At 43.7% G+C, this 20431-nt stretch overlaps 1 protein-coding gene and 1 long non-coding RNA gene across 2 annotated transcripts; both read left to right on the top strand.

The window, feature by feature from the left end:
* The first annotated feature begins 9623 nt into the window (after positions 1-9623).
* LOC121854139 lies at positions 9624-14906 on the top strand. Its single transcript, XR_006086487.1, has 4 exons — positions 9624-9700; positions 12880-12982; positions 13174-13362; positions 14793-14906. It is a non-coding gene; the product is annotated as an uncharacterized LOC121854139 (long non-coding RNA).
* A 2139-nt stretch (positions 14907-17045) lies between these two features.
* Positions 17046-17822, top strand: LOC121854147. The gene has a single exon (XM_042348573.1). It carries the CDS (start codon positions 17129-17131, stop codon positions 17810-17812), a length of 684 nt encoding a protein of 227 aa, XP_042204507.1. The 5' UTR covers positions 17046-17128; the 3' UTR covers positions 17813-17822.
* Positions 17823-20431: the final 2609 nt, after the last annotated feature.

Below are 20431 nucleotides of genomic sequence, written 5' to 3'. Positions count from 1 at the left end.
CTCTGTTAAAGTGTAATTATCGATGAGATTGCTTTTTCCTCGTTCAATTTTCGGGGAACGCCTGAGAGAGAGAGAGAGAGAGAGAGAGAGATCCTTGAAAAAGTTGATGAAGGAGAGAGAGGGTGGAATAGGTGGATGTAACAGTGATTGAGATAGACAGGACATAGATAGAATGTATGTAGGTAGTAGGGTAGATGGATGTATATGTCAAACAGAAAGAGAGCAAAAGAGCGAGTGAGAGAATGAACGAAAGAGAGATAATAAAACTTAAAATAAAAGAACATAGGAGCTTTGATAAAACAAATTAAGATGGTGTCTGATTTTCTCCTGCCACACACTAGAAGCTCAAGAGCCCCTAGAGTAGTAAGATATTTTTTCCCTCACTTAATTGTTTGATTTATGTTATGATACAAAGGCGGGTTCTTAAAAGTTAGCACAATCATTTTTACTCCCTAACTAGTGATGTGAGAACGCATCTAACTGGTTCCGCTTACATTACCACACAAATACGGATTCTCATAATTTAATATATACACTCATATGCAGACTCTGGTATCAAACATCAGATGTATTCCAATTAAAACAAATATGCATTGACTCTTAAGACCATCAGGACTATCAATACCCATTCATTCATAAATAGTGATACTACTACTACTACTACTACTACTACTACTACTACTACTGTGCCGTTGACGTCTGGAGACACGGGTTACCTCAGGGGTGCAGGAACACATTACCGCAGCTGTACCAGACAATAAAGCTTTTCCTATTAAAACAAGTACACACCGACTTATTACACCTCCAGGACTATAGACTCAAAAGTCACTCAAGTACCAAATACAAAATATCTTTTTTTTTTTAAATAAATACACAAGAGATAAATTTAGCAGTATTTAATCCTCTCCCTCTCTCAGAAAATAATTCCCGAGTACGATTTGCGTTTTTTCGAGTCCGATAATCTTAAGTGTTAATGGACACGGAGGCGACGATCTTTAATGGAATTCTGATGTAGGGAAAAAGTGGTCATTTGTATTTTTTGATAATCCGCAGCTGAGTATAAGAAAACTCTAAATCATTGAATACCAAACGACTTATAATTTTACGAGCATGGGGGCGTGTAGACATGATCACAGACATGTATGGATATTAGGTGACATGTAGACATACTAACACGTACACATAACACATTAACACGTTCACATACACACACTAATATGTTTATATACAAACTAACATCTTGACACACACACGCCACTACCGACAAATGCACCCACACACACACACACACATTAATAATCATAACAGAAACGTGAACGAGAAACTCAGGTCCAGCGGCCGGTTACCCCCCTCACAAAAAGATCATCTCGGTGTTTCCCTTTGAGCGAAAACTTTTAATCCGGATGAATAGTGAAACATCAAAGTCTGGCGGAGCTTCATAAGGGAGTCGTTTTTCTCCTTCTGCCTCCATAACAGAGCCTTGGTGGAGATTGGTTAACAGAGCCTCGGTGGAGAGTGGTTAACAGAGCCTCGGTGGAGAGTGGTTAACAGAGCCTCGGTGGAGATTGGTTAACGGAGCCTCGGTGGAGATTGGTTAACAGAGCCTCGGTGGAGAGTGGCACAGAGCCTCGGTGGAGAGTGGTTAACAGAGCCTCGGTGGAGATTGGTTAACGGAGCCTCGGTGGAGATTGGTTAACAGAGCCTCGGTGGAGAGTGGTTAACGGGGCCTCGGTGGAGAGTGGTTAACAGAGCCTCGGTGGAGATTGGTTAACAGAGCCTCGGTGGAGAGTGGTTAACAGAGCCTCGGTGGATATTGGTTAACAGAGCCTCGGTGGAGATTGGTTAACAGAACGGTAACGCGCCTAACTCTCACCAATATGCCAAAAAAAAGAATGAAAGAGAGAGTTATCGTGAATGTGTTAGCTAGAGTAGGGATAATAATTAATAAGTTAATCTTGTAAGTGTGGCCGAGAATACGAACAGCATTTCCTGAGTCATATCTTCCTTAATAAGTAGTTTTCTTTGTTTGTAATGATGGACCGTTTTCTCTTATAATATTGGGGTAACAATTTTATATATCATACCAGTGTTTCGTTTATACTCTCACTATAGTAACACTCATCATATTGTCACACTCACTCGTTATACTCAGTCATTATATTCATACTCAGTTTCACTAAAACTTTGGTTCATACTCGTTCATTCTGATATATACACTCAACACTTCCATCCATAATCATCCTCATATTCACGTTCATATTATTACTCATATTCATACTCATTATCATAGAAATACTTGCTCATAATAATTATTTTAAACAACATCCATATACTCAATTTCACATCAATATTCCTCACCACACTCACACACATGTATGTATTCACACACACACAAGATGAGACTGTGGGGTTTTTGGGATGTTTGGTTCACACTCAGGATAGGGTGGAGAAAGGAAACTCACAATGTGCTCTCTGTATACATGTTGTATTGGATGTACAATGCAGCTTGGTGCTGGGAAGGCAGCATGGTTACAAGCGTGATGTAGAGAGAGCTGGTTGGTGAGGATGCTCAGAGGAGGACAGCTTGTGGGTCGCCATGCTCGCCGGCGGGAGCGAGGACCGCCAGGCAGGAGTGGAGGAGATGGTGTTACTTGAAGACTGGCTGTAGGTAGAAATAGAGCGATCACCACGAGGTCAGGTCTTAAATAGCGGGGGTTGGCGTGGCTTAGTAGTTGACCCCCTCTCCGTGGGCGGCGCTGGTTGACCTAGACCACGAAGCATACACTGGGGAATTCGTGGGGTCGGCTACGCAGCGACAAACAGCGTTTGTAGGGGAGAAATCCACTACAAGACCACTGTGCTTCCTCATCCTGATCAACGACGCTCTATCGGACATTCCTCACTGGTGGAAGTACGTGGATGACTGCACTGCGGGGGTTTCAGTGGACAACACCGCACCAGACTACTCATCGCCACAAGGCACCCTGGACAGGCTACAGGCATGGACTACGGAGAGCAAGGTCACCATCAACCATATCACTGTTAGAAAATTCAGTATTTTTTACGTCTCTTCTGTATTTCCGACCAGGAAAACGTAGTAATTTGAATTACTTTTTTCTTCTGTAAAATATTTCAGACACACACTTTCTCTGTTTCAATTTGTTTAATTATCAATATAAACTGACATGTTATCATACTATATACACTTCATGATGCAAAGAACATTGAAAATTGCCTGTTAATGCTGTTATTTCTATATTGTAATTACTGAATCTGCGGTTGGCGGTTGTTTGTGCTTCACGTTCGTCGTATGTCCGTGTTTGTTTACTGTACATTATTTCAAAGAGCGCCACATCATCACATGGGGGTGGGGGGGTTGGTGGAGTGGTACCGCTCTTGCCTCGCAAGCAAGATGTCACGGGTTCGATTCCCTGGCCGGCGGAAGTTGTTTGGACACTCTTCCTAGTCCCCTTGGTCCCTGTTCACCTAGCAGCAAAGTAGGTACCTGCTGCAAATCGAAAGTTGCGAATTCGTATTCAGGGACAAGTTGTTGGAGCTTCCAATAACTTCCAACAATCAGCTAATTCAACAGATATTTTATGTAAAAATATATACAGAATCTCTGTAAATTATACAGAAAATGTTTGGCAACAATATAACCAGTGAATTTTCTGTAAATTATACAAGATTTTTTTAACAGTGCACACAAAAACCGTAGTCATGCACATCAATACCGCCACCACTCCAGTGCAAGCCCCAGCAGTCACAGTGGGTGCCCATCCTCTCCAGCTGATGCAGTCTGCCAAACTCCTGGGTGTAACCATAGACAACAAACTGGACTGGAAGGCCCATGTAAATAACACAGTCAAGGCAGCCTCGTACCATCTCTACATGCTAAGCCGACTTAGGTCACTTGGGACACCCACGCCAGAGCTGAGGACTATCTACAACGCCTTTATTCTCCCCAAACTAACGTATGCGTCACCAGCCTGGTCGTCTTCTCTCAACTCCACCCAACAACGTCAGCTAGAGAAGGTACAGAAAAGGGCCTGCAGAATCATGCTCGGCGCAGAATACTCCGTTTACATCAACGCTCTCTCCACCCTGGAAATGCCATCCCTCAATGACCTCCACCATCAAGCACTGGAAAGGTTTGGCAGCCAACTAATGCACCACCCTCGTCATCGCCACCTCCTGCCTACGACAGTCCCCCACCCACCTCGTACAGTCCGCCACTACAACAAAATTCAGCCCATAAGAGCCAGCACCGATAGATATAAGAATTGCACCATCTCATCTATTGTTAAAATAATAAACAAGCCCTGTAAATGTATTCAACGCATATTATATCATTATGTCTAAATCAAATTTAAGTCTGTATATTTTCAGCCACTGGCTGCAACTCTATTAATAAACCGTTTATTATTATTATTATTATTTTTATTACACACACACACACTCCCAATCAATCATACTTTTTGCACTGCCACTATGTTGAAATGCCCTGTAGTAAAACCTTCTCTCCACCTAGTTATTATATATCACATTTGTATCACTTATGTCACTTGTATATTATTGTATATTATGTAACTGTACATTTTATAGCATACCGACTGCCATGCTCTTTCAATAAATCGTTAATTATTATTATTATTATTATTATTATTATTATTATTATTATTATTATTATTATTATTATTGTTATTATTATTATTATTATTATTATAAACACACACACACACACACACACACATACTATTACTACTACTTTCCTGTCACTCAGAATCGAGTATGACGACCATCCAGCTATGATACAATGATGTGAATTATCAAGGATGCTACCTACGTTCGTGAGTTTTAAGGTAACTAAAGAGGCCGATACGGGACCAGCAGAGTCGTTCACAGGTGTTGCACTTGTGGATGGCTACATCTAGTGCGGGAGGGGCGGCGGCAGCGTCTTTCCGGCACTGGCGCTTGTCTGCCTCGGTTTGCAGTCGGGCAATTTCGAAAGTATTGACACCTTCTCGTGTGGTGATCCTCCAAGCGTTACGGTGTAGAGTAATCGTTTCCAAGGTGAGGGGGTCGATTTGGCACTTTTTCAGGTTTGTCTTAAGACTATCCTTATACCTTTTCCGTTTCCCGCCAGCGTTACATTTACTATTAGTTAGGTGACTGCAAACTAGCTGCAGTCCGGCTTAGTTGTTCATGGATAATGGTGGCCTCGATGCCCCTACAGTTGGTGTCGGCGAGAATACTGGCATTTGTTCTCTTGTCTTCCCAGCGAATTCGGAGGATGGAGCGTGACTACTGTATGTTGGTGAAAGTTTTCAAGTGCCTTGAGGTGCCTCCTCTATGTAACCCATGTCTCACTGCCATATAGCAGGGTGGGGAGGACCACTGCTCGATATATGTGCAACTTTGTAGAAAATTTCAGCTCCCTACACCTGAAGACACGGGTACGGAGTCTACCAAAGGCTTGAGATGCACATCTGATCCGATGTTGAATCTTTTCATCTATCTCTGCGGTGGTGGACATGTGGGAGCCGAGATACTGAACGTGGGTAACATTAGAGAGGGTAGTACCGTTAAGCTGGATGGATGGTGGAGGTTGTGGTTGAACCAGGGGCAGGTTGAAATAGAATCCGAGTCTTGCGCACATTCACCTCAAGGCTGAAGTACACATACGCATCTGCATAGGTGTTCAGGATCTCCCGTAGGACGCGTTCAATTTAAGCAACAAACTTGAGATCGTCTGCATACTCAAGTTCAGTAATGGAAGCTGCGGACACATTTGTTCCTGCCTGGAGTTGTCTTATTTTGAAAAGATCCTTCATCCGGTATTCTATGTCCAACCCGCCAGCTAAATTAGCATTAGCAAGGAAAGTGGCTAAGCAAAATGGAAAAGAGAGTTGGCGCCATTACACACCCTTGTTTTATCCCGGTTTGGATGGGGAAGAACTCAGACTGGGTGCCATTGTGAAGGACGCTGCCGTTCATGCCGTCGTGGAGTTGCCTCACAATGGTGATGAATTTTGGTGGGCAGCCAAACCGATTAAGGGTCCGCCAGAGATCTTCCCTGTTGACCGAGTCGAAGGCCTTGGTTAGATCGATGAAGGCCATGTACAGGACACGAGACTGTTCTCTGCACTTTTCCTGTATCTGGCGGGCAGTAAAGACCATATCAGTGGTGCCACGTGATGGTCTAAAGCCACATTGAGATTCTGGGAGGAAGTGTTCTGCCTCAGGAAGAAGTCTGTTTAGGAGGACTTGGGGGGGATAATTTTACCAGGTATGGACAGTAACGAGATCCCGCTGTAGTTTCCACAGTCTGACCGGTCTCCCTTGTTCTTATAAATATTGATGCTGGAGGCTTCTTTAAGAGCTTGGGGGATTTCCTCCTTTACATTTATATTCTCCAGGAGTGAGTGGAAACGGCTAGTAAGCAGAGATCCTCCTGCTTTATACACCTCGGCTGGGATTCTTTCAGGCCCCGAGGCTTTGTTATTTTTCATCTGTTTGATGGCAGTAACTACCTCATCCAGGGATGGAGGATCTCTGAGGTGGGTCAGCTCTGGATGCTGAGGGACCTGCTGGGTAGTCAGGATATCCACATCGGTGTTTTGGTTGAGCAGTGAATGGTAATTATTTTTTGTTTTATGGGGATTAGCCCACCCGGGCACAGGTCACTGACCCACATCGGGGCCTCGGGGGCAAAAATGTAATAATAATAATAATAATAATAATAATAATAATAATAATAATAATAATAATAAATACAAAATGAAAAAATATTAAGAGTGAGAAACAATATATGTTTGTTGTGTTGTTAAAGTAAAAGAAACAATTGAGACCCTGCAATTGTGTGTAAATGAGGCAGAAAGTCAGATCAGCGACCTGGGACTTGGTCACAATTTTCGTGATGCCATATGGCAGCAAGGTCTACCATTAGACAATGCATTATGCTTCCAATATCTTCCCAGGCAGTAGTACCTCCCTGTTTGGTAGCTACCTACTACCTACTACCTACTAATGCCCTTTCCAGTGCTGACTGATGCTTTCTTCATTTTTAACTTGGGATTTACCGTCGGATGAGTGGAGTGGGTCTGTGCCATGAGTGATTAGCCCATAAAATGTTTTAGTGGAATTGAAAATTTTGCATATCTTGTGTTGATCTGCAAGAATTTGCGTTTCACATGCTTTATTTTTAAGCCAGTCGTTCTTTAGTTTGCGAAGTTCCCTCTGGGCCGCAGCTTTCTTCTTGTGGAAGGTATCAGCTTTGGTCCTAGACTGAGGGTTGTTCTGCCAGTCAGTTAAAGCAGCGCTTTATCATCGACGGGTACAATGATTTCCGGGTCATTTTCATCAAACCAGTCCTGGAGTATTCTTTCGACCTGGCCGAGGGTCTCTGCAGGTTTTTGTCATGACAGTGTCGAGAATATCCCATTCGGTACTGGGATTTGGGTTGTTTGTTGTAAGGTTGTTTATCAGCCCATGTTTGAGCTGCCCTCTGAAATCATGTGCTACTGCTGGATCTTCCAGACGTTTAGTGTTAAAACCTCTTTTGGAGGCTTGTTGCCTTAGCTGTTTTGGGGCGACATGAAATGAGAGCTTAGCTCTGACGAACCGATGATCAGTGTCGCAGTGGTATAAACCACGCATGGCTCGGGTGATGAGGACATCTCAGCGATCTCTTTCGCTGACAATGATGTAGTCAATGAGATATCAGTGTTTGGATTGTGGGTGTTGCCACGAACCCTTGAACTTGTCGGCCTGCCTAAGCAAGGTATAAGTGAGAGTAATTTTGTGTGCAGCACACTTGCTGAGGAGGAGCAGCCCATTGGGGTTACACTTGCCTAGTCCATTTCTCTCTATGATTCCCTGCCAAATGTCAGCATCTCTTTCAACTTTGGCATTGAAGTCACCAAGGAACACAACCTTATCTTCTCTGGGGATAGAGGTTAGCACACTGTCGAGGTCAGCGTAAAAGGCCTCCTTGATGTCATCCTCTGCATCCAGTGTTGGGGCGTATGCACTGATGAAGAAGGCATGACGTGAGTGATTCATTGGGACTCGGGCCGTCATGAGGCGCTCATTGATCCAAGCAGGCATTTCAGTTAGCCTGTGTAAGATACGTTGGCGGATGGAAAAGCCAACTCCATAAATGCAGTTTCTCTTCGCAGCAGGCTTACTCTTCCAGAAGAGGGTATAGCCTGATCCCTGTACTGAAAGTCGACCCTCGTCTGGGAGCCGGGACTCACTCAAGGCTGCGATATCGATGTTATACCTAGCCAGCTCCTTTGCCACAAGGGCGGCTCTTCTTTCAGGATGCTCATTTGTGCCAGTATCCAGAAGGGTCCTGACGTTCCATGCAGCGACCATAAGAGGTTGTATAGTTTTTTTTTTTATCTGTGATTATGATTGTGTTTCCGACCGCATAAAGGTGACCTTACTTGCAGTCATCTCTGCCTGTCCCCGTCGCCACTCGTCCGTCGCCATAGAACTTTTGATGATGATGAGGAGTATGATGAGCTGGATGATGGTTGTACTCGAGTTGGTTTATGTGGAGAGGCAGGAGTGCAGGCTGCAACCACACATCTTGGCTCTACCTTTTCTTGATTCAGTGGTGCAGGTGTTGCAACGACTGGGAAGAGGGAGAGTAACCTCAAATGTTACAGATGCACCAAGCTTCCCTTGCTGCTGTCAGGGAACGTGTAAACGAACTCAGACATATGTCAACAGCCTGAACCAACACACATCCCTCAGCAAAGCCTGGAAAGACATAAACACAGTAGACACGTCTCCTGTCCAAATCCTCTGCAAAAGTCGAATGAGCTAATAACAAAGTGGGCTCATGTCTCTAGCTGTGACATGTTACCAACTAGGACTCGGGGACTCCTTGCTGGCTAATAATCTTATTAAATTTATGCTAGGCAAACAGCACGATGAGTGTGATGTTCCATATACCGAGTGGGAGCTTGACGCCACCCTCGCCAGGGGTAGGTCTACTTCCCCTGGAGAGGACGGAGTCACCTTCAACATCGTTAGACTACTAAGGCGTGTGCCGGGCAATCCATTATTGGTATTGTACAATATGAGTCATGCCTACCCACATCATGGACCAGCAGTATTGTTGTACCAATACCGAGACCAGGACAGCCTGATGCTTTTCGTCCCATATCACTAACCAGCTGCCTGTGTAAAGCCTTTGACAGGATGGTTCTTGGCAGACTCTTATATAGAATCAGAGAAAACATGTCATGTCTCCTAACATAAATGGCTTCACCCATGGGAAAGGTGCACATAATTGCAACAATACACTCAAAGCCAGGTAAAAGTGCTCGTTAATAGCTGTATTCAGGAAAGTATTCTACCTCCTCGGGGAGTATGCACCCCCCCCCCCCAGCCAGGCTTCTATTCCTCCCCCCACCTGCAATTACTCTGATAGAGTCGCTACAGTCTTCGTAAAATGGCACCCCTCCCGCTACTCGCCACCCCTCCCTCCTTCTCTTTCCACACCTCTCCTCTTCTCCCTTTACCTCCCCTCCTATCCTCTCCCCATATTTCACCCCCCCCCTCCCCATCCCCTCCCTCCCCTTACTTCACGTTGCTCCTCACTTCCCCTCAGTCGCCACACCTCCCTACAGTCCGTGGCCACACCTCAGTACAGGCGGTGGTGGAGCAGCCAGGTGTACTCTCCCAGGTAAGGTAACTCGCTCTTGTTATTTTTGGCTGACATCATACACTGTAAGATTGGCTTCTGGTCATTCCTTAAACCTTGCAGCTGGATGACTGTAAATACCTGCATTAAGTAACTCATTATTTAAATTGTTATGGAACTCGTCAACCTCAGATCTCGTAATCAAGTCACCCTCAACCGTCATATTTTGTGAAGTTATAGTTGTCAGGTCACCAGGTAAAGTGAGGTCGTCCTCTGTGGGTACATTGTGTGAGGTCACCTCACGTGAGGTCATGTAATTCACCCCCAAACATAATACCCCTTCTCTCGGCTGCCTTTTCAACCTATCAAAGTTTGCCCTTCTGAAATCTTGGACTTTAATGGAATTTTCCTTGCATCTGACATTAAGTTCTAATTTGAATCTCACTTCTTTATGATCGCTGTTAGCTAGTTTGTTCCCTCGACATTACTAATGAGGTTTTCTCGGTTTGACAGAACTAATTTGAGTATATTATTACCCCGGGTGGGTTCGGCCATATGTTGGCTTAGGAAACAGTCATGAACTGTTTCAAGAAAATCCTCTGATTCTGAGTTACCTGTAAGGTCGGTCCAATCTATTTGAACAAGGTCAGAACAACATATTCCCATCATTGCTGTCAGTTCATTACTCATCATTCTATTAGTAACTCTGTGGGTCAGTTCACTACCAATACAATAATATTAGTGACTGCTCCTGAATCATTTACTAGAGCAGTGTCTCGTCTGACTTACCTCCCAAGTACATCTTATATCATTGCTCACTACACTAGCTTCTCTTACTACGCTATTAGTTAAGATACAAAGTTGCCGTTGAGAACCAGTTCCCTTTTTCTCCTCACAGTCCAACACATGTTCCCTTCTCTCCATCACAACTCTAAACTTCATTTAAGAGTTTCCCAATAACCCATACATCTTCAATCCTTCTTACATCACTTTTTTACCCGCTCTAAATTTCCGGTATTGTTTGTGTTTTTACGCAAGGTCTTGATCCACACAGTCTCGAGGACCCTTTGACACTGCTCTTCCGCCAACTCTCAGTAACAACACACCATACTCTCTCCCTGATACTGTACAGAATTAACCCCTGTAATATTTAATTGTCGCATTTCTCTTTATACGGAAAAGTACTTGATACTCTACACTTTTTTGGCAACATTGTACATAAGTTAAGATTACAAGTTCTTCAAAATTAATGTACTTTCTAGAAGATAGATTCTCGAAAAAAAGTTACTTAAGTACAGTTATTTCACTATTCCATATATCTGGTGTGAGGTTAATGATTGGTTAGATTAAGTTTGGTTGGGTTAGATTAGGTTACCTTAGGTTAGTTTAGGTTGGTTTAGGTTAGGTTAGGTTGGTTTAGGTTAGGTTAGGTTGGTTTAGGTTAGGTTAGGTTGACCCCAGGTGAACATAATAAAATTGTCTCGTCAAATGCTAACTTAGATTTCAGTTAAGTTGTCTCTATACATTCCACATATTAACGCAAAAAGATCAATTTGACTTATATACAACAATACATAGATACACATACATACATACATACATACATACATGACTATTAATAACATATGTAAATATCATACATACATGGCTAAATAACATACACACATCGTCGTGTAAAAACATACATACATACATATATACATGACCAGTGACAAGAATTACAGTGCAACTATCTCCATTTCCTATGTGTGGGTTGTTATGTTATTACCCCCACAACAACATATGATTGATAAGTAGATTACCAGATAAAAAGTCCATTATACACCAAAGACATAACCTGCCTTTACCACCACCTGCCTTACCATTGTGTGTGTGTGTTAGTAAATGTTACAAGATCAACAAAACCAACAAACGAACACAACCATCAGTTTAAGAACGATTTTGCTTTAACATTCAGTAAGATAAACAAACATTCGGTTATTTGGGGTCATATAGCAAAGTTGGGAATACTGAATAGTTGTTTGAGAGAGAGAGAGAGAGAGAGAGAGAGAGAGAGAGAGAGAGAGAGAGAGAGAGAGAGAGTATTACCTTCATATAGTTACAGTAATATTATTTGAACTTAAACATGATAATTATAATGTACAGCCCAAGAGGTATAGCACTCTGTTGACAAGTATTGGACATATAGGGCTCTCTGTTACACACTGTTGATAACACACATACAGCTTTTGTAACATAACACACCACACAACGCAACACAACACAACACAACACAACACAACACAACACAACACAACACAACACAACACAACACAACACAACACAACACACCACACCACATAACACAACACGACCACACCACACAACACACAACACAACACAACACACCACACACAACACACCACACAACACACAACACAACACACAACACACAACACACCACACAACACCACACACACCATACACAACACACACCTCAAGATAAGATCACGTTTACCTGTCATAAAACGTAATTAATGAACACATAGGTAAAAATGACCACGTGTTATTGTTAAAGATAATTGTTGTCTATTACCATAAAAGAAACATGAACAGCAATAATGTTCCTCGATTGACATAAAAAATTTGGAAAGACAAAAAGGTCAAGGTGGTGTGAGAATTAATCTACGGTCAATACAAGAACCAGCCAATTGGCGAACTGATGTCTGAGTTACCAGGGGTTTTGGCGAACTGATGTCTGAGTCACCAGGGGTTTTGGCGAACTGATGTCTGAGTCACCAGGGGTTTTGGCGAACTGATGTCTGAGTCACCAGGGGTTTTGGCGAACTGATGTCTGAGTCACCAGGCGTTTTGGCGAACTGATGTCTGAGTCACCAGGAGTTTTGGCGAACTGATGTCTGAGTCACCAGGCGTTTTGGCGAACTGATGTCTGAGTCACCAGGCGTTTTGGCGAACTGATGTCTGAGTCACCAGGCGTTTTGGCGAACTGATGTCTGAGTCACCAGGAGTGATGCATTTGTAGTGGTGCCCTGGAGGAGTGTCGCATTTGTAGTGGTGCCCTGGATAGGCTACACGTTTGGAGTTTAGTCAAAAGTGAAACCTTTGTAGGTCTGTAGCTTTACGTTAGGTTAGGTTAGGTTAGGTTAGGTTAGGTTAGGTTAGGTTAGGTTATGTTAGGTTACGGCTGCAAGATCAAGTGTAAAAAGTGACGACGTTTGTAGCCGCGAACTGACGTGATGGCGAGTTTTGGCGACATGATGGCGGGTAGAGGAGTTTCATGGCCAGTGATGCTCTTCTTGGTAACCTCCCTCTTGGCATCACCAGGTTAGTAAGACTTTCTTGACGCTCAAATATCATCAAATATTTATCAGTCTTGTTGAATATTCCTCTTTACAGCTTTCATGTTATTTTGAATGTCTTATGTAAACTGTATATCAACTCTCTCTCTCTCTCTCTCTCTCTCTCTCTCTCTCTCTCTCTCTCTCCCCTTTAAAAGCTCCCAAATCTTCCATCAGCACAGTCCATCAAGGCAGCAGCCATAGAGGATCACCGGGGTGGGTCGTGTCACCAGGTACAAGACTCCAACGCCTGGCCTCACCCTCACAATGCCACTCTCTGCGCTCTAGTGCGACCTGAGCTCCAACAACCAAAACAACCAGCCACCGTCCTTCAGTACCACAACCTCGGGGCCTATATCATTGCTGGTGAGGGAACAAGTCCGTTATCTAGAGGTTTACTGTAGGTGATGGAACAAGTCCGTTATCTGGAGGTTTACTGTAGGTGATGGAACAAGTCCGTTATCTGGTGGTTTACTGTAGGTGATGGAACAAGTCTGTTATCTGGAGGTTTACTGTAGGTGATGGAACAAGTCCGTTATCTGGAGGTTTACTGTAGGTGAGGGAACAAGTCTGTTATCTATAGGTTTACTGTAGGTGATGGAACAAGTCCGTTATCTGGTGGTTTACTGTAGGTGAGGGAACAAGTCCGTTATCTGGAGGTTTACTGTAGGTGATGGAATGTTCGCTATCTGGTGTTTATCAGCTGTGAGGGAATGCTCATATCTGAGGTTTACTGTAGGTGAGGGAACAAGTCTGTTATCTATAGGTTTACTGTAGGTGATGGAACAAGTCCAAGACTGGAGGTTTACTGGCAGGTGATAGAAACAAGTCCGTTATCTGGAGGTTTACTGTGGTGTGAGGGAACAGTCTATATCTAGGTTACTGTGAGGTGATGGAACAAGTCCGTTATCTGATAGTTTATCATTGTAGGTGAGGAACAAGTCCGTTATTCAAGGTTTATCAGGTGAGGAACAAGTCCGTTATCTGGTGGTTTATCAGGTGAGGGAACAAGTCCATATCTAGAGGTTTACTGTAGATGGAAACAAGTCTGTTATCTGGAGGTTTACTGTAGGTGGGAGGGAACAAGTCTGTTATCTGAGGTTTATTGGTGAGGGAACAAGTCCGTTATCTGTAGGTTTACTGTAGGTGATAAACATCAAGTCTGTTGACCTTGGTGGTTTACTGTAGGTGAGGGAATGTCTGGTTATCTATAGGCTTATCAGGTGATGGAACAAGTCCGTTATCTGATTTACTGTAGGTGAGGAAATGCTCACATCTGTAGGTTTACTGTAGGTGAGGGAACAAGTCCGTTATCTGAAGGTTTACTGTTGGTGAGGGAACATGTCCGTTATCTGGTGGTTTACTGTAGGTGAGGGAACAAGTCCGTTATCTGAAGGTTTACTGTAGGTGAGGGAACAAGTCCGTTATCTGTAGGTTTACTGTAGGTGAGGGAACAAGTCCGTTATCTGAAGGTTTACTGTAGGTGAGGGAACAAGTCCGTTATCTGGTGGTTTACTGTAGGTGATGGAACAAGTCCGTTATCTGGTGGTTTACTGTAGGTGAGGGAACAAGTCCGTTATCTGGTGGTTTACTGTAGGTGAGGGAACAAGTCCGTTATCTGAAGGTTTACTGTTGGTGATGGAACAAGTTCTTCAGAATATCACTAATACTGTATATTCGGTCTATAATAATCAGTGTATTGAGTATTTTATTTAAGTTTCTAATATTCTCTCTCTCTCTCTCTCTCTCTCTCTCTCTCTCTCTCTCTCTCTCTCTCTCTCTCCTTCCTGACCCAGGCTTTAGTTACATGAGGTTGTGGGTAGCGGCTGACGGATTCAGGACCTCATTCAACGCTTCCTTCATCCCGGAGTTCTGGAACCCCTTGTGTTTTGGTGCTACGCCTAACCAAACCCAGGTGAGAGAGAGAGAGAGAGATGTATAGAGAAAGTGACATAGAAAGACAGAGAGAGTGAAGAAGATAGAGGGAGACACAGATAGATAGATAGATAAGCAACTATGATCTGTTCTCTCTTAAGTGTTTTTTAGTACTACAATGTGTTGACAGTGTATGAGGGACTGACCTTGAATATTTTGTGTTATGTTCTTGGATGAGTGTGTGTGTGTGTTGAGTTACCTGCCATCAAATCTTTCGTCCTTCCCTCTCTCCTTTCCTCTGTGCCTCACTCTTTCTAATGATCTCTCTCTTACCTTTCCTCCTTCCCGCCCTCCTTCATTTCTTTCTTTCTCCTCTTTTTCCTTCCTTTCTTCGTCCCATCCTCCCTCTCTCCCTCCCTTCTTCATTCCATTATTTCGTCACAATGTTACAGGTGTGGGCTGTGTTACGAGGTACTCCCCTGACAGTTAGTACCAAGACAGAAGTGGACCTCGACCACCAGGACCCGGGGCTCTGTGTAGGCGACACCCACAAGAAAAACACCTTTACCGGGTTTGTGACGGCCGTCTCCCTCAAGCCTGGACAACTGACTGATCGATCTTCTGAAGGATCTAGTGGCTGTAATATCGTGGCCTACACTGTGACGGCCCTCCCCTTCACCTCTGCCTGGAGTAAAGACGGACCTATGGAGATAATTGATGTTCCTGAGGATAAAGTGTGTGACCAGTCATATAATACTGTTCTTCTTAAGGAATTTCATGGCTACAACGGCTTGCGACAGGCGTGCAGGAGCCTCGGTGGCCATTTTCCTTCAAAAGAAGAGATAGAGTCTGATGATGTAGTGATGACGGCTAATGAGGTCAACACTTGTACCACAGATGAAACACACTTGTCGTGGGTCAACAGTGAAGACTCGCTGGCAGGAGGGTTGATGGCTAACTGCTCAACACTGACGACTAATGGCGGCTCGGGGTCACGGCCTTGTCTCACCGAGCTGGAATGCAGCTTATGCCGGGTGCCCGTCAAACTCCGCTTTACTCTCTTCGGTAACATCAAGGACTTCGACAGGTATTACTTCTTACGAATGTTGCCCAGTGGAGGTATTTACTTCGATGGACTAAAAACTAGCAACATCACCCAGCAGGGGAACCTGTGGGTGTTGAGGTCTCGACTACACCAACGGATGTGGTGGGTACAACAAGACTCCCGGCCGGTGGGGCGTTACTTGTGGCACTCTAACGACAGCAACACAATAATAACACTTTCCTCATGCAACATCTTGCAGTTCTCATCCAATGATGGTGTCTGCCTCCTCAGGAGTCAGCGATGTGACGGTCAAAAAAACTCTCCTGACGGGAGCGACGAAGAAAAATGTCGAGAACGATTGATGACCAAGGAACCTTACTATGACCCTCAGAACGGTCCATATCGTGGAAGTAATAAGGGAGGTACACTAATTTACAAATTGTATATGACCAATATTGCGGAAATAACAACTGAACATGGAGTAGCGAACGTTGAATTGGGTGTCAAGTTACAATGGAGTGACCCCCGTATTAGATTCGTCGACACAAAGATGACTGCAAACTTCATCACCTGTGACGACGTGTGGCGGCCCGTGCTGGGGGCGGTGGCCGGTTACAAGAGAGGTCGAGAAGCTGAGATGAAGGGCTTCAACTCCTATTGTTTCGTCCACTGGCGAAAGAAAAAAGTGGATGAAGAACTAGATTTGAATGATCCATTAATGGGTAAGTTATAAGTATATCTGTAATTCATGTGATCAAGATATTTGTATAAATATAACAATATAAACAGTTATTAATCTGTTAAGGAAACCTATCAAGAGAGTTAAATTTAGTACTCTGTATTTTATCTCTTCCTTTTTTTTGTATAAACGTGTATAAAACATTTTTTTATAATTATTGTTACAGTTTTTCACAAGTTCTTTGTTTCAGTTTTAAAGTGAATTATTCAACGAGTGTAATTATGATTACTTGGAAAAGAGTTTCAATAAGTGAGAGGCGCCTTTAGGTGGCCATGTTAGATAGTTACTGTGGATTGTGTTGCCATTATATATTAGAGCTGTTTTAAAGATCCCGAAGTAAAATATATCTAGAGCAAAAGTTTTCTCCTTATCGTCAAACCAAAAATATTGTTAACGTCTCATGTACACACTAAGACAAGACTGTACCCACAGGTAAGTCTGCCAGCGGCCGAAACATCAACATCACACAGTGGATGGACTACACAATCAACGCTCCCTGTCATTTTAAAGTCCACAGATATCCCTTCGGCACATATGTGTGTAACATCTCGTTTTACCTTGTGAGGTCCACGGAAGAGATGGCCTTCAAGTCATCCGACTACAACAGGACTGTATACAGACTGTCTTACGATGGGAATCACGACTTACTGGACTACCACCTTCAGGAGGTGACTGTGGAGTCCTTGACAGACCATGTGACCATCACCCTACACCTGAAGGGACAAGCCCACTACCATCTGCTCAACAGCTTCGCCCCCAGCGCCCTCATGTTCATCATTTCCTACGCCACACTGTACTTCCCCGTCACAGACTTCAACGAGAGGATCATGGTGTCGCTGACGTCGTTGTTAGTGTTGGCTTCGCTCTTCGCTCAGGCCACCGACTCCTACGTCAGGACTCCTTACTACAAGCTTATCGACATCTGGTTCGCTTTCCTCATCATCCTCAGTTTTGCTGTTGTTATCGTCAACGCTGTAGTAAACTCCTTAAGGATAAACGAGGACACCGTTCGTCCCCATATGATAGACATCTCCCTCAAAGGTAAGATGAAAGCAATCAAAGCCAAAAAGTTTAATAAATTCTGTAAATATGTTCTTCTCAATTTATTTCTGTTACTTTTGGTGTTTTACTTTTTCTGTGGTGCCGAATTAATCTGAAGTGTGGGTGTGTGTGCGTGTGGGTGTGTGTGCTAATAATAATAATCATAATAATTATAATAATTAACGGTTTATTGAAAGAGCATGGCAGCCGGAAAGCTGAAAATATACAGTTACATAATTGGATAATGAATCACTTGATGAACAAGTAACATAAATGATACAAATATGATATATAATAACTAGGTGGGGAGAAGGTCAAACTACAGGGCATTTCAACATAGTGACAGTGCAAAAAGGTAAGATCGACTGGTAGTGAATACACTGGTTTATTACAAGTTATTGATAATTTTTACAACGGTTGGGACTGGGCTGTTCTTATAGCGATCAGTTCGTGCTCGTATGAGTTGGATGAGGCTGTGGTGTCGAACAGCAATTCTCGGACGAGGGATCTCGGGTGGAAGTAGGAGCCGGTGTCGAGGATGGTGCAGAAGCTTCTCACCAAATTTGCAGATGTGGTCGTGGTGATGGTCAGAGAGAGCCGAGAGGGTCAGTGTGTTGAGCGGTTCTTGATATGTGGAGTAGGAAGGGGAGAGAATAATCTTGCATCCACCTCTTCTGCACTTTTTCGAGGTGTTTACGTTGTGTGGCATTTAGGGAGGAAGACCAGGTGTGGGAGGCATAGGTGAGCTTGGGAAGTATGAATGTTGAGTAAGCATTGAGGAGCTCGGGGGCAGGAACTCCGAGGGACTTGATTCGGCGGAGGAGGTGGAGACGAAAACTGGAGGATTTGACAACTGTACTGACGTGTGTTTTCCAATTTAGTTTATCTATAGTGACACCGAGGAGCTTAGTGGAGTCCACAACCTGGAATGTGGGGACCTAAAATAATAGAGGGAGGTGGGACAAGGTCGGAGGAGAGGTTGATGTGCATAACTATGGTCTTGGTATGGTTGATGGTGGCGTGGTTGTTGGTGGCCCAATTTTGGAGACTTCAGTAAATCCTGGAGGGCGGTGTAGTTGGGAGCCGAGTTGTTGACACTGCTCCAAATGGTAGAGTCGTCGACAGATTTCCAGCGATCAGAGGTTTCTCTTTGGGACGCCACGGGTGAGTGACTGAAAAGTGGAGACAGCCCCTCGGAAGCGTACGACTTGACGTAGGTCACTAAGGAAGTCTGTAAGTCCTGTGTGTGTGTGTGTTGGTCTACTTCGCCATTCTGCAGTCTTATGGCAGAAAATTGCGCTACCCGGGTTTATGAATTAAGGTCTGATTTGAAAATCCGGGTTGTAAAAATAAACTATGTCTCGATTTTACTTACGTCAGTTTTCAATATTCTGCGACACACACACACACACACACACCCACATATAAAATTTTCCCGCAAATGTAAGTGCGTCTTGATGCTTTACATAGTAACAAATAAATTGACATTTCATGTGTTTTAGCGTTACCTGTCAAGTAAGTCAGGTTATGATGTTAGGATAAGTTCTGGTATTTACATTATAGTTAGATAGATAGATAAAAAAGTTTATTGACCACAAAAATGTGCAAATTACACAAATACAAACATAATCAATACCTTAAATAAAATCTGTACAAGATTTAAGGTCCACAAAGAATATAAAACAAAACCATTATCGTGGTCTGGATATCATACGATAAGTACACATGTGTATTACTTTTACTTTTATCCTCTTCACCACTGATCGGCTCGTTAGCCGCTTGGGCGGTCAGCCACGTCTCTGTTACGCACTGTTGGCAAGTACTGGGCTTGAAAGAGCTCACACTCAGTGCCATCACAACACTTTCTGGCAGGATGTTCCTAGAGTTTACAATTCTCACTCCGAAGAAGTTTGTCCTCACAATTTTCTGGACTTCTGGCTTCTTCAACCTTGACCTGTGACCCCTTGTGGGGCGAGCGTCCGCCAGCTCCATGTATGGATCCTCAACTGAGTAGTGCCCCCCTGAGATGTTTATAAACTTCAATTAGGTGGCCCCCCCCCCTCCCCTGCCCGTCCATAGTAAGCTATAGGCAGTTGGAATATCTCTTCTCTCTCTCGATAAGTTTGGTGCCGTAGTGCTGGCACCAGTCTGGTGGCTCCCCTTCGGTAATTTTCAATCAACTGACAGTCCCTAACATATATCGGGGACCAAACGGGTTGACAGTACTCCAGGCAGGGAAGCACCTCACTCCTGAAAGTTGTTACGAGGGACGGACTGTCTAGATATCTGAACGACTTTCTTGTAAGACCTACTAGTGTAGTTGCTTGGTTCACATTCTCACAATGGCCTGAGAACTTCAGTTCTTTGTCAACATTCACACCCAGGCGCTTTTCACATTCCGTCTCTATCAATGCAGTTTCTTCTTCCCGTTGGGACATGTGACACGCCTCTTTACTGTTGGTACGCCCCAGGTGCATCCTCTTTCACTTCGTGACATTGAATGTCAACAGCCATTTCTTTTACCATTCTTGAAGCTCACAGAGATCTTTCTGCAGCTCTTCACAGTCTGGTTGGTTCTTAATTTCCTTGAATAACTTGGCATCGTCCTCAAACATTTGTATGGAGGAGTGTATAGTTTCTGGCATGTCATTTATGAAACAAACAACAACGGGCCCAGTGCATTGCCCTGTGGTACCCCGCTTATCACGGGAACACATGACGATTTCGTGCCATTA

The sequence above is a fragment of the Homarus americanus genome, unplaced genomic scaffold, assembly GCF_018991925.1.
Source record: "Homarus americanus isolate GMGI-L3 unplaced genomic scaffold, GMGI_Hamer_2.0 scaffold24277, whole genome shotgun sequence".
In the NCBI taxonomy this organism is placed as follows: Eukaryota; Metazoa; Arthropoda; class Malacostraca; order Decapoda; family Nephropidae; genus Homarus; species Homarus americanus.
The sequence above is the reverse complement of the archived record's forward strand: the minus strand, read 5'-3'. Positions and strand labels throughout refer to the sequence as shown.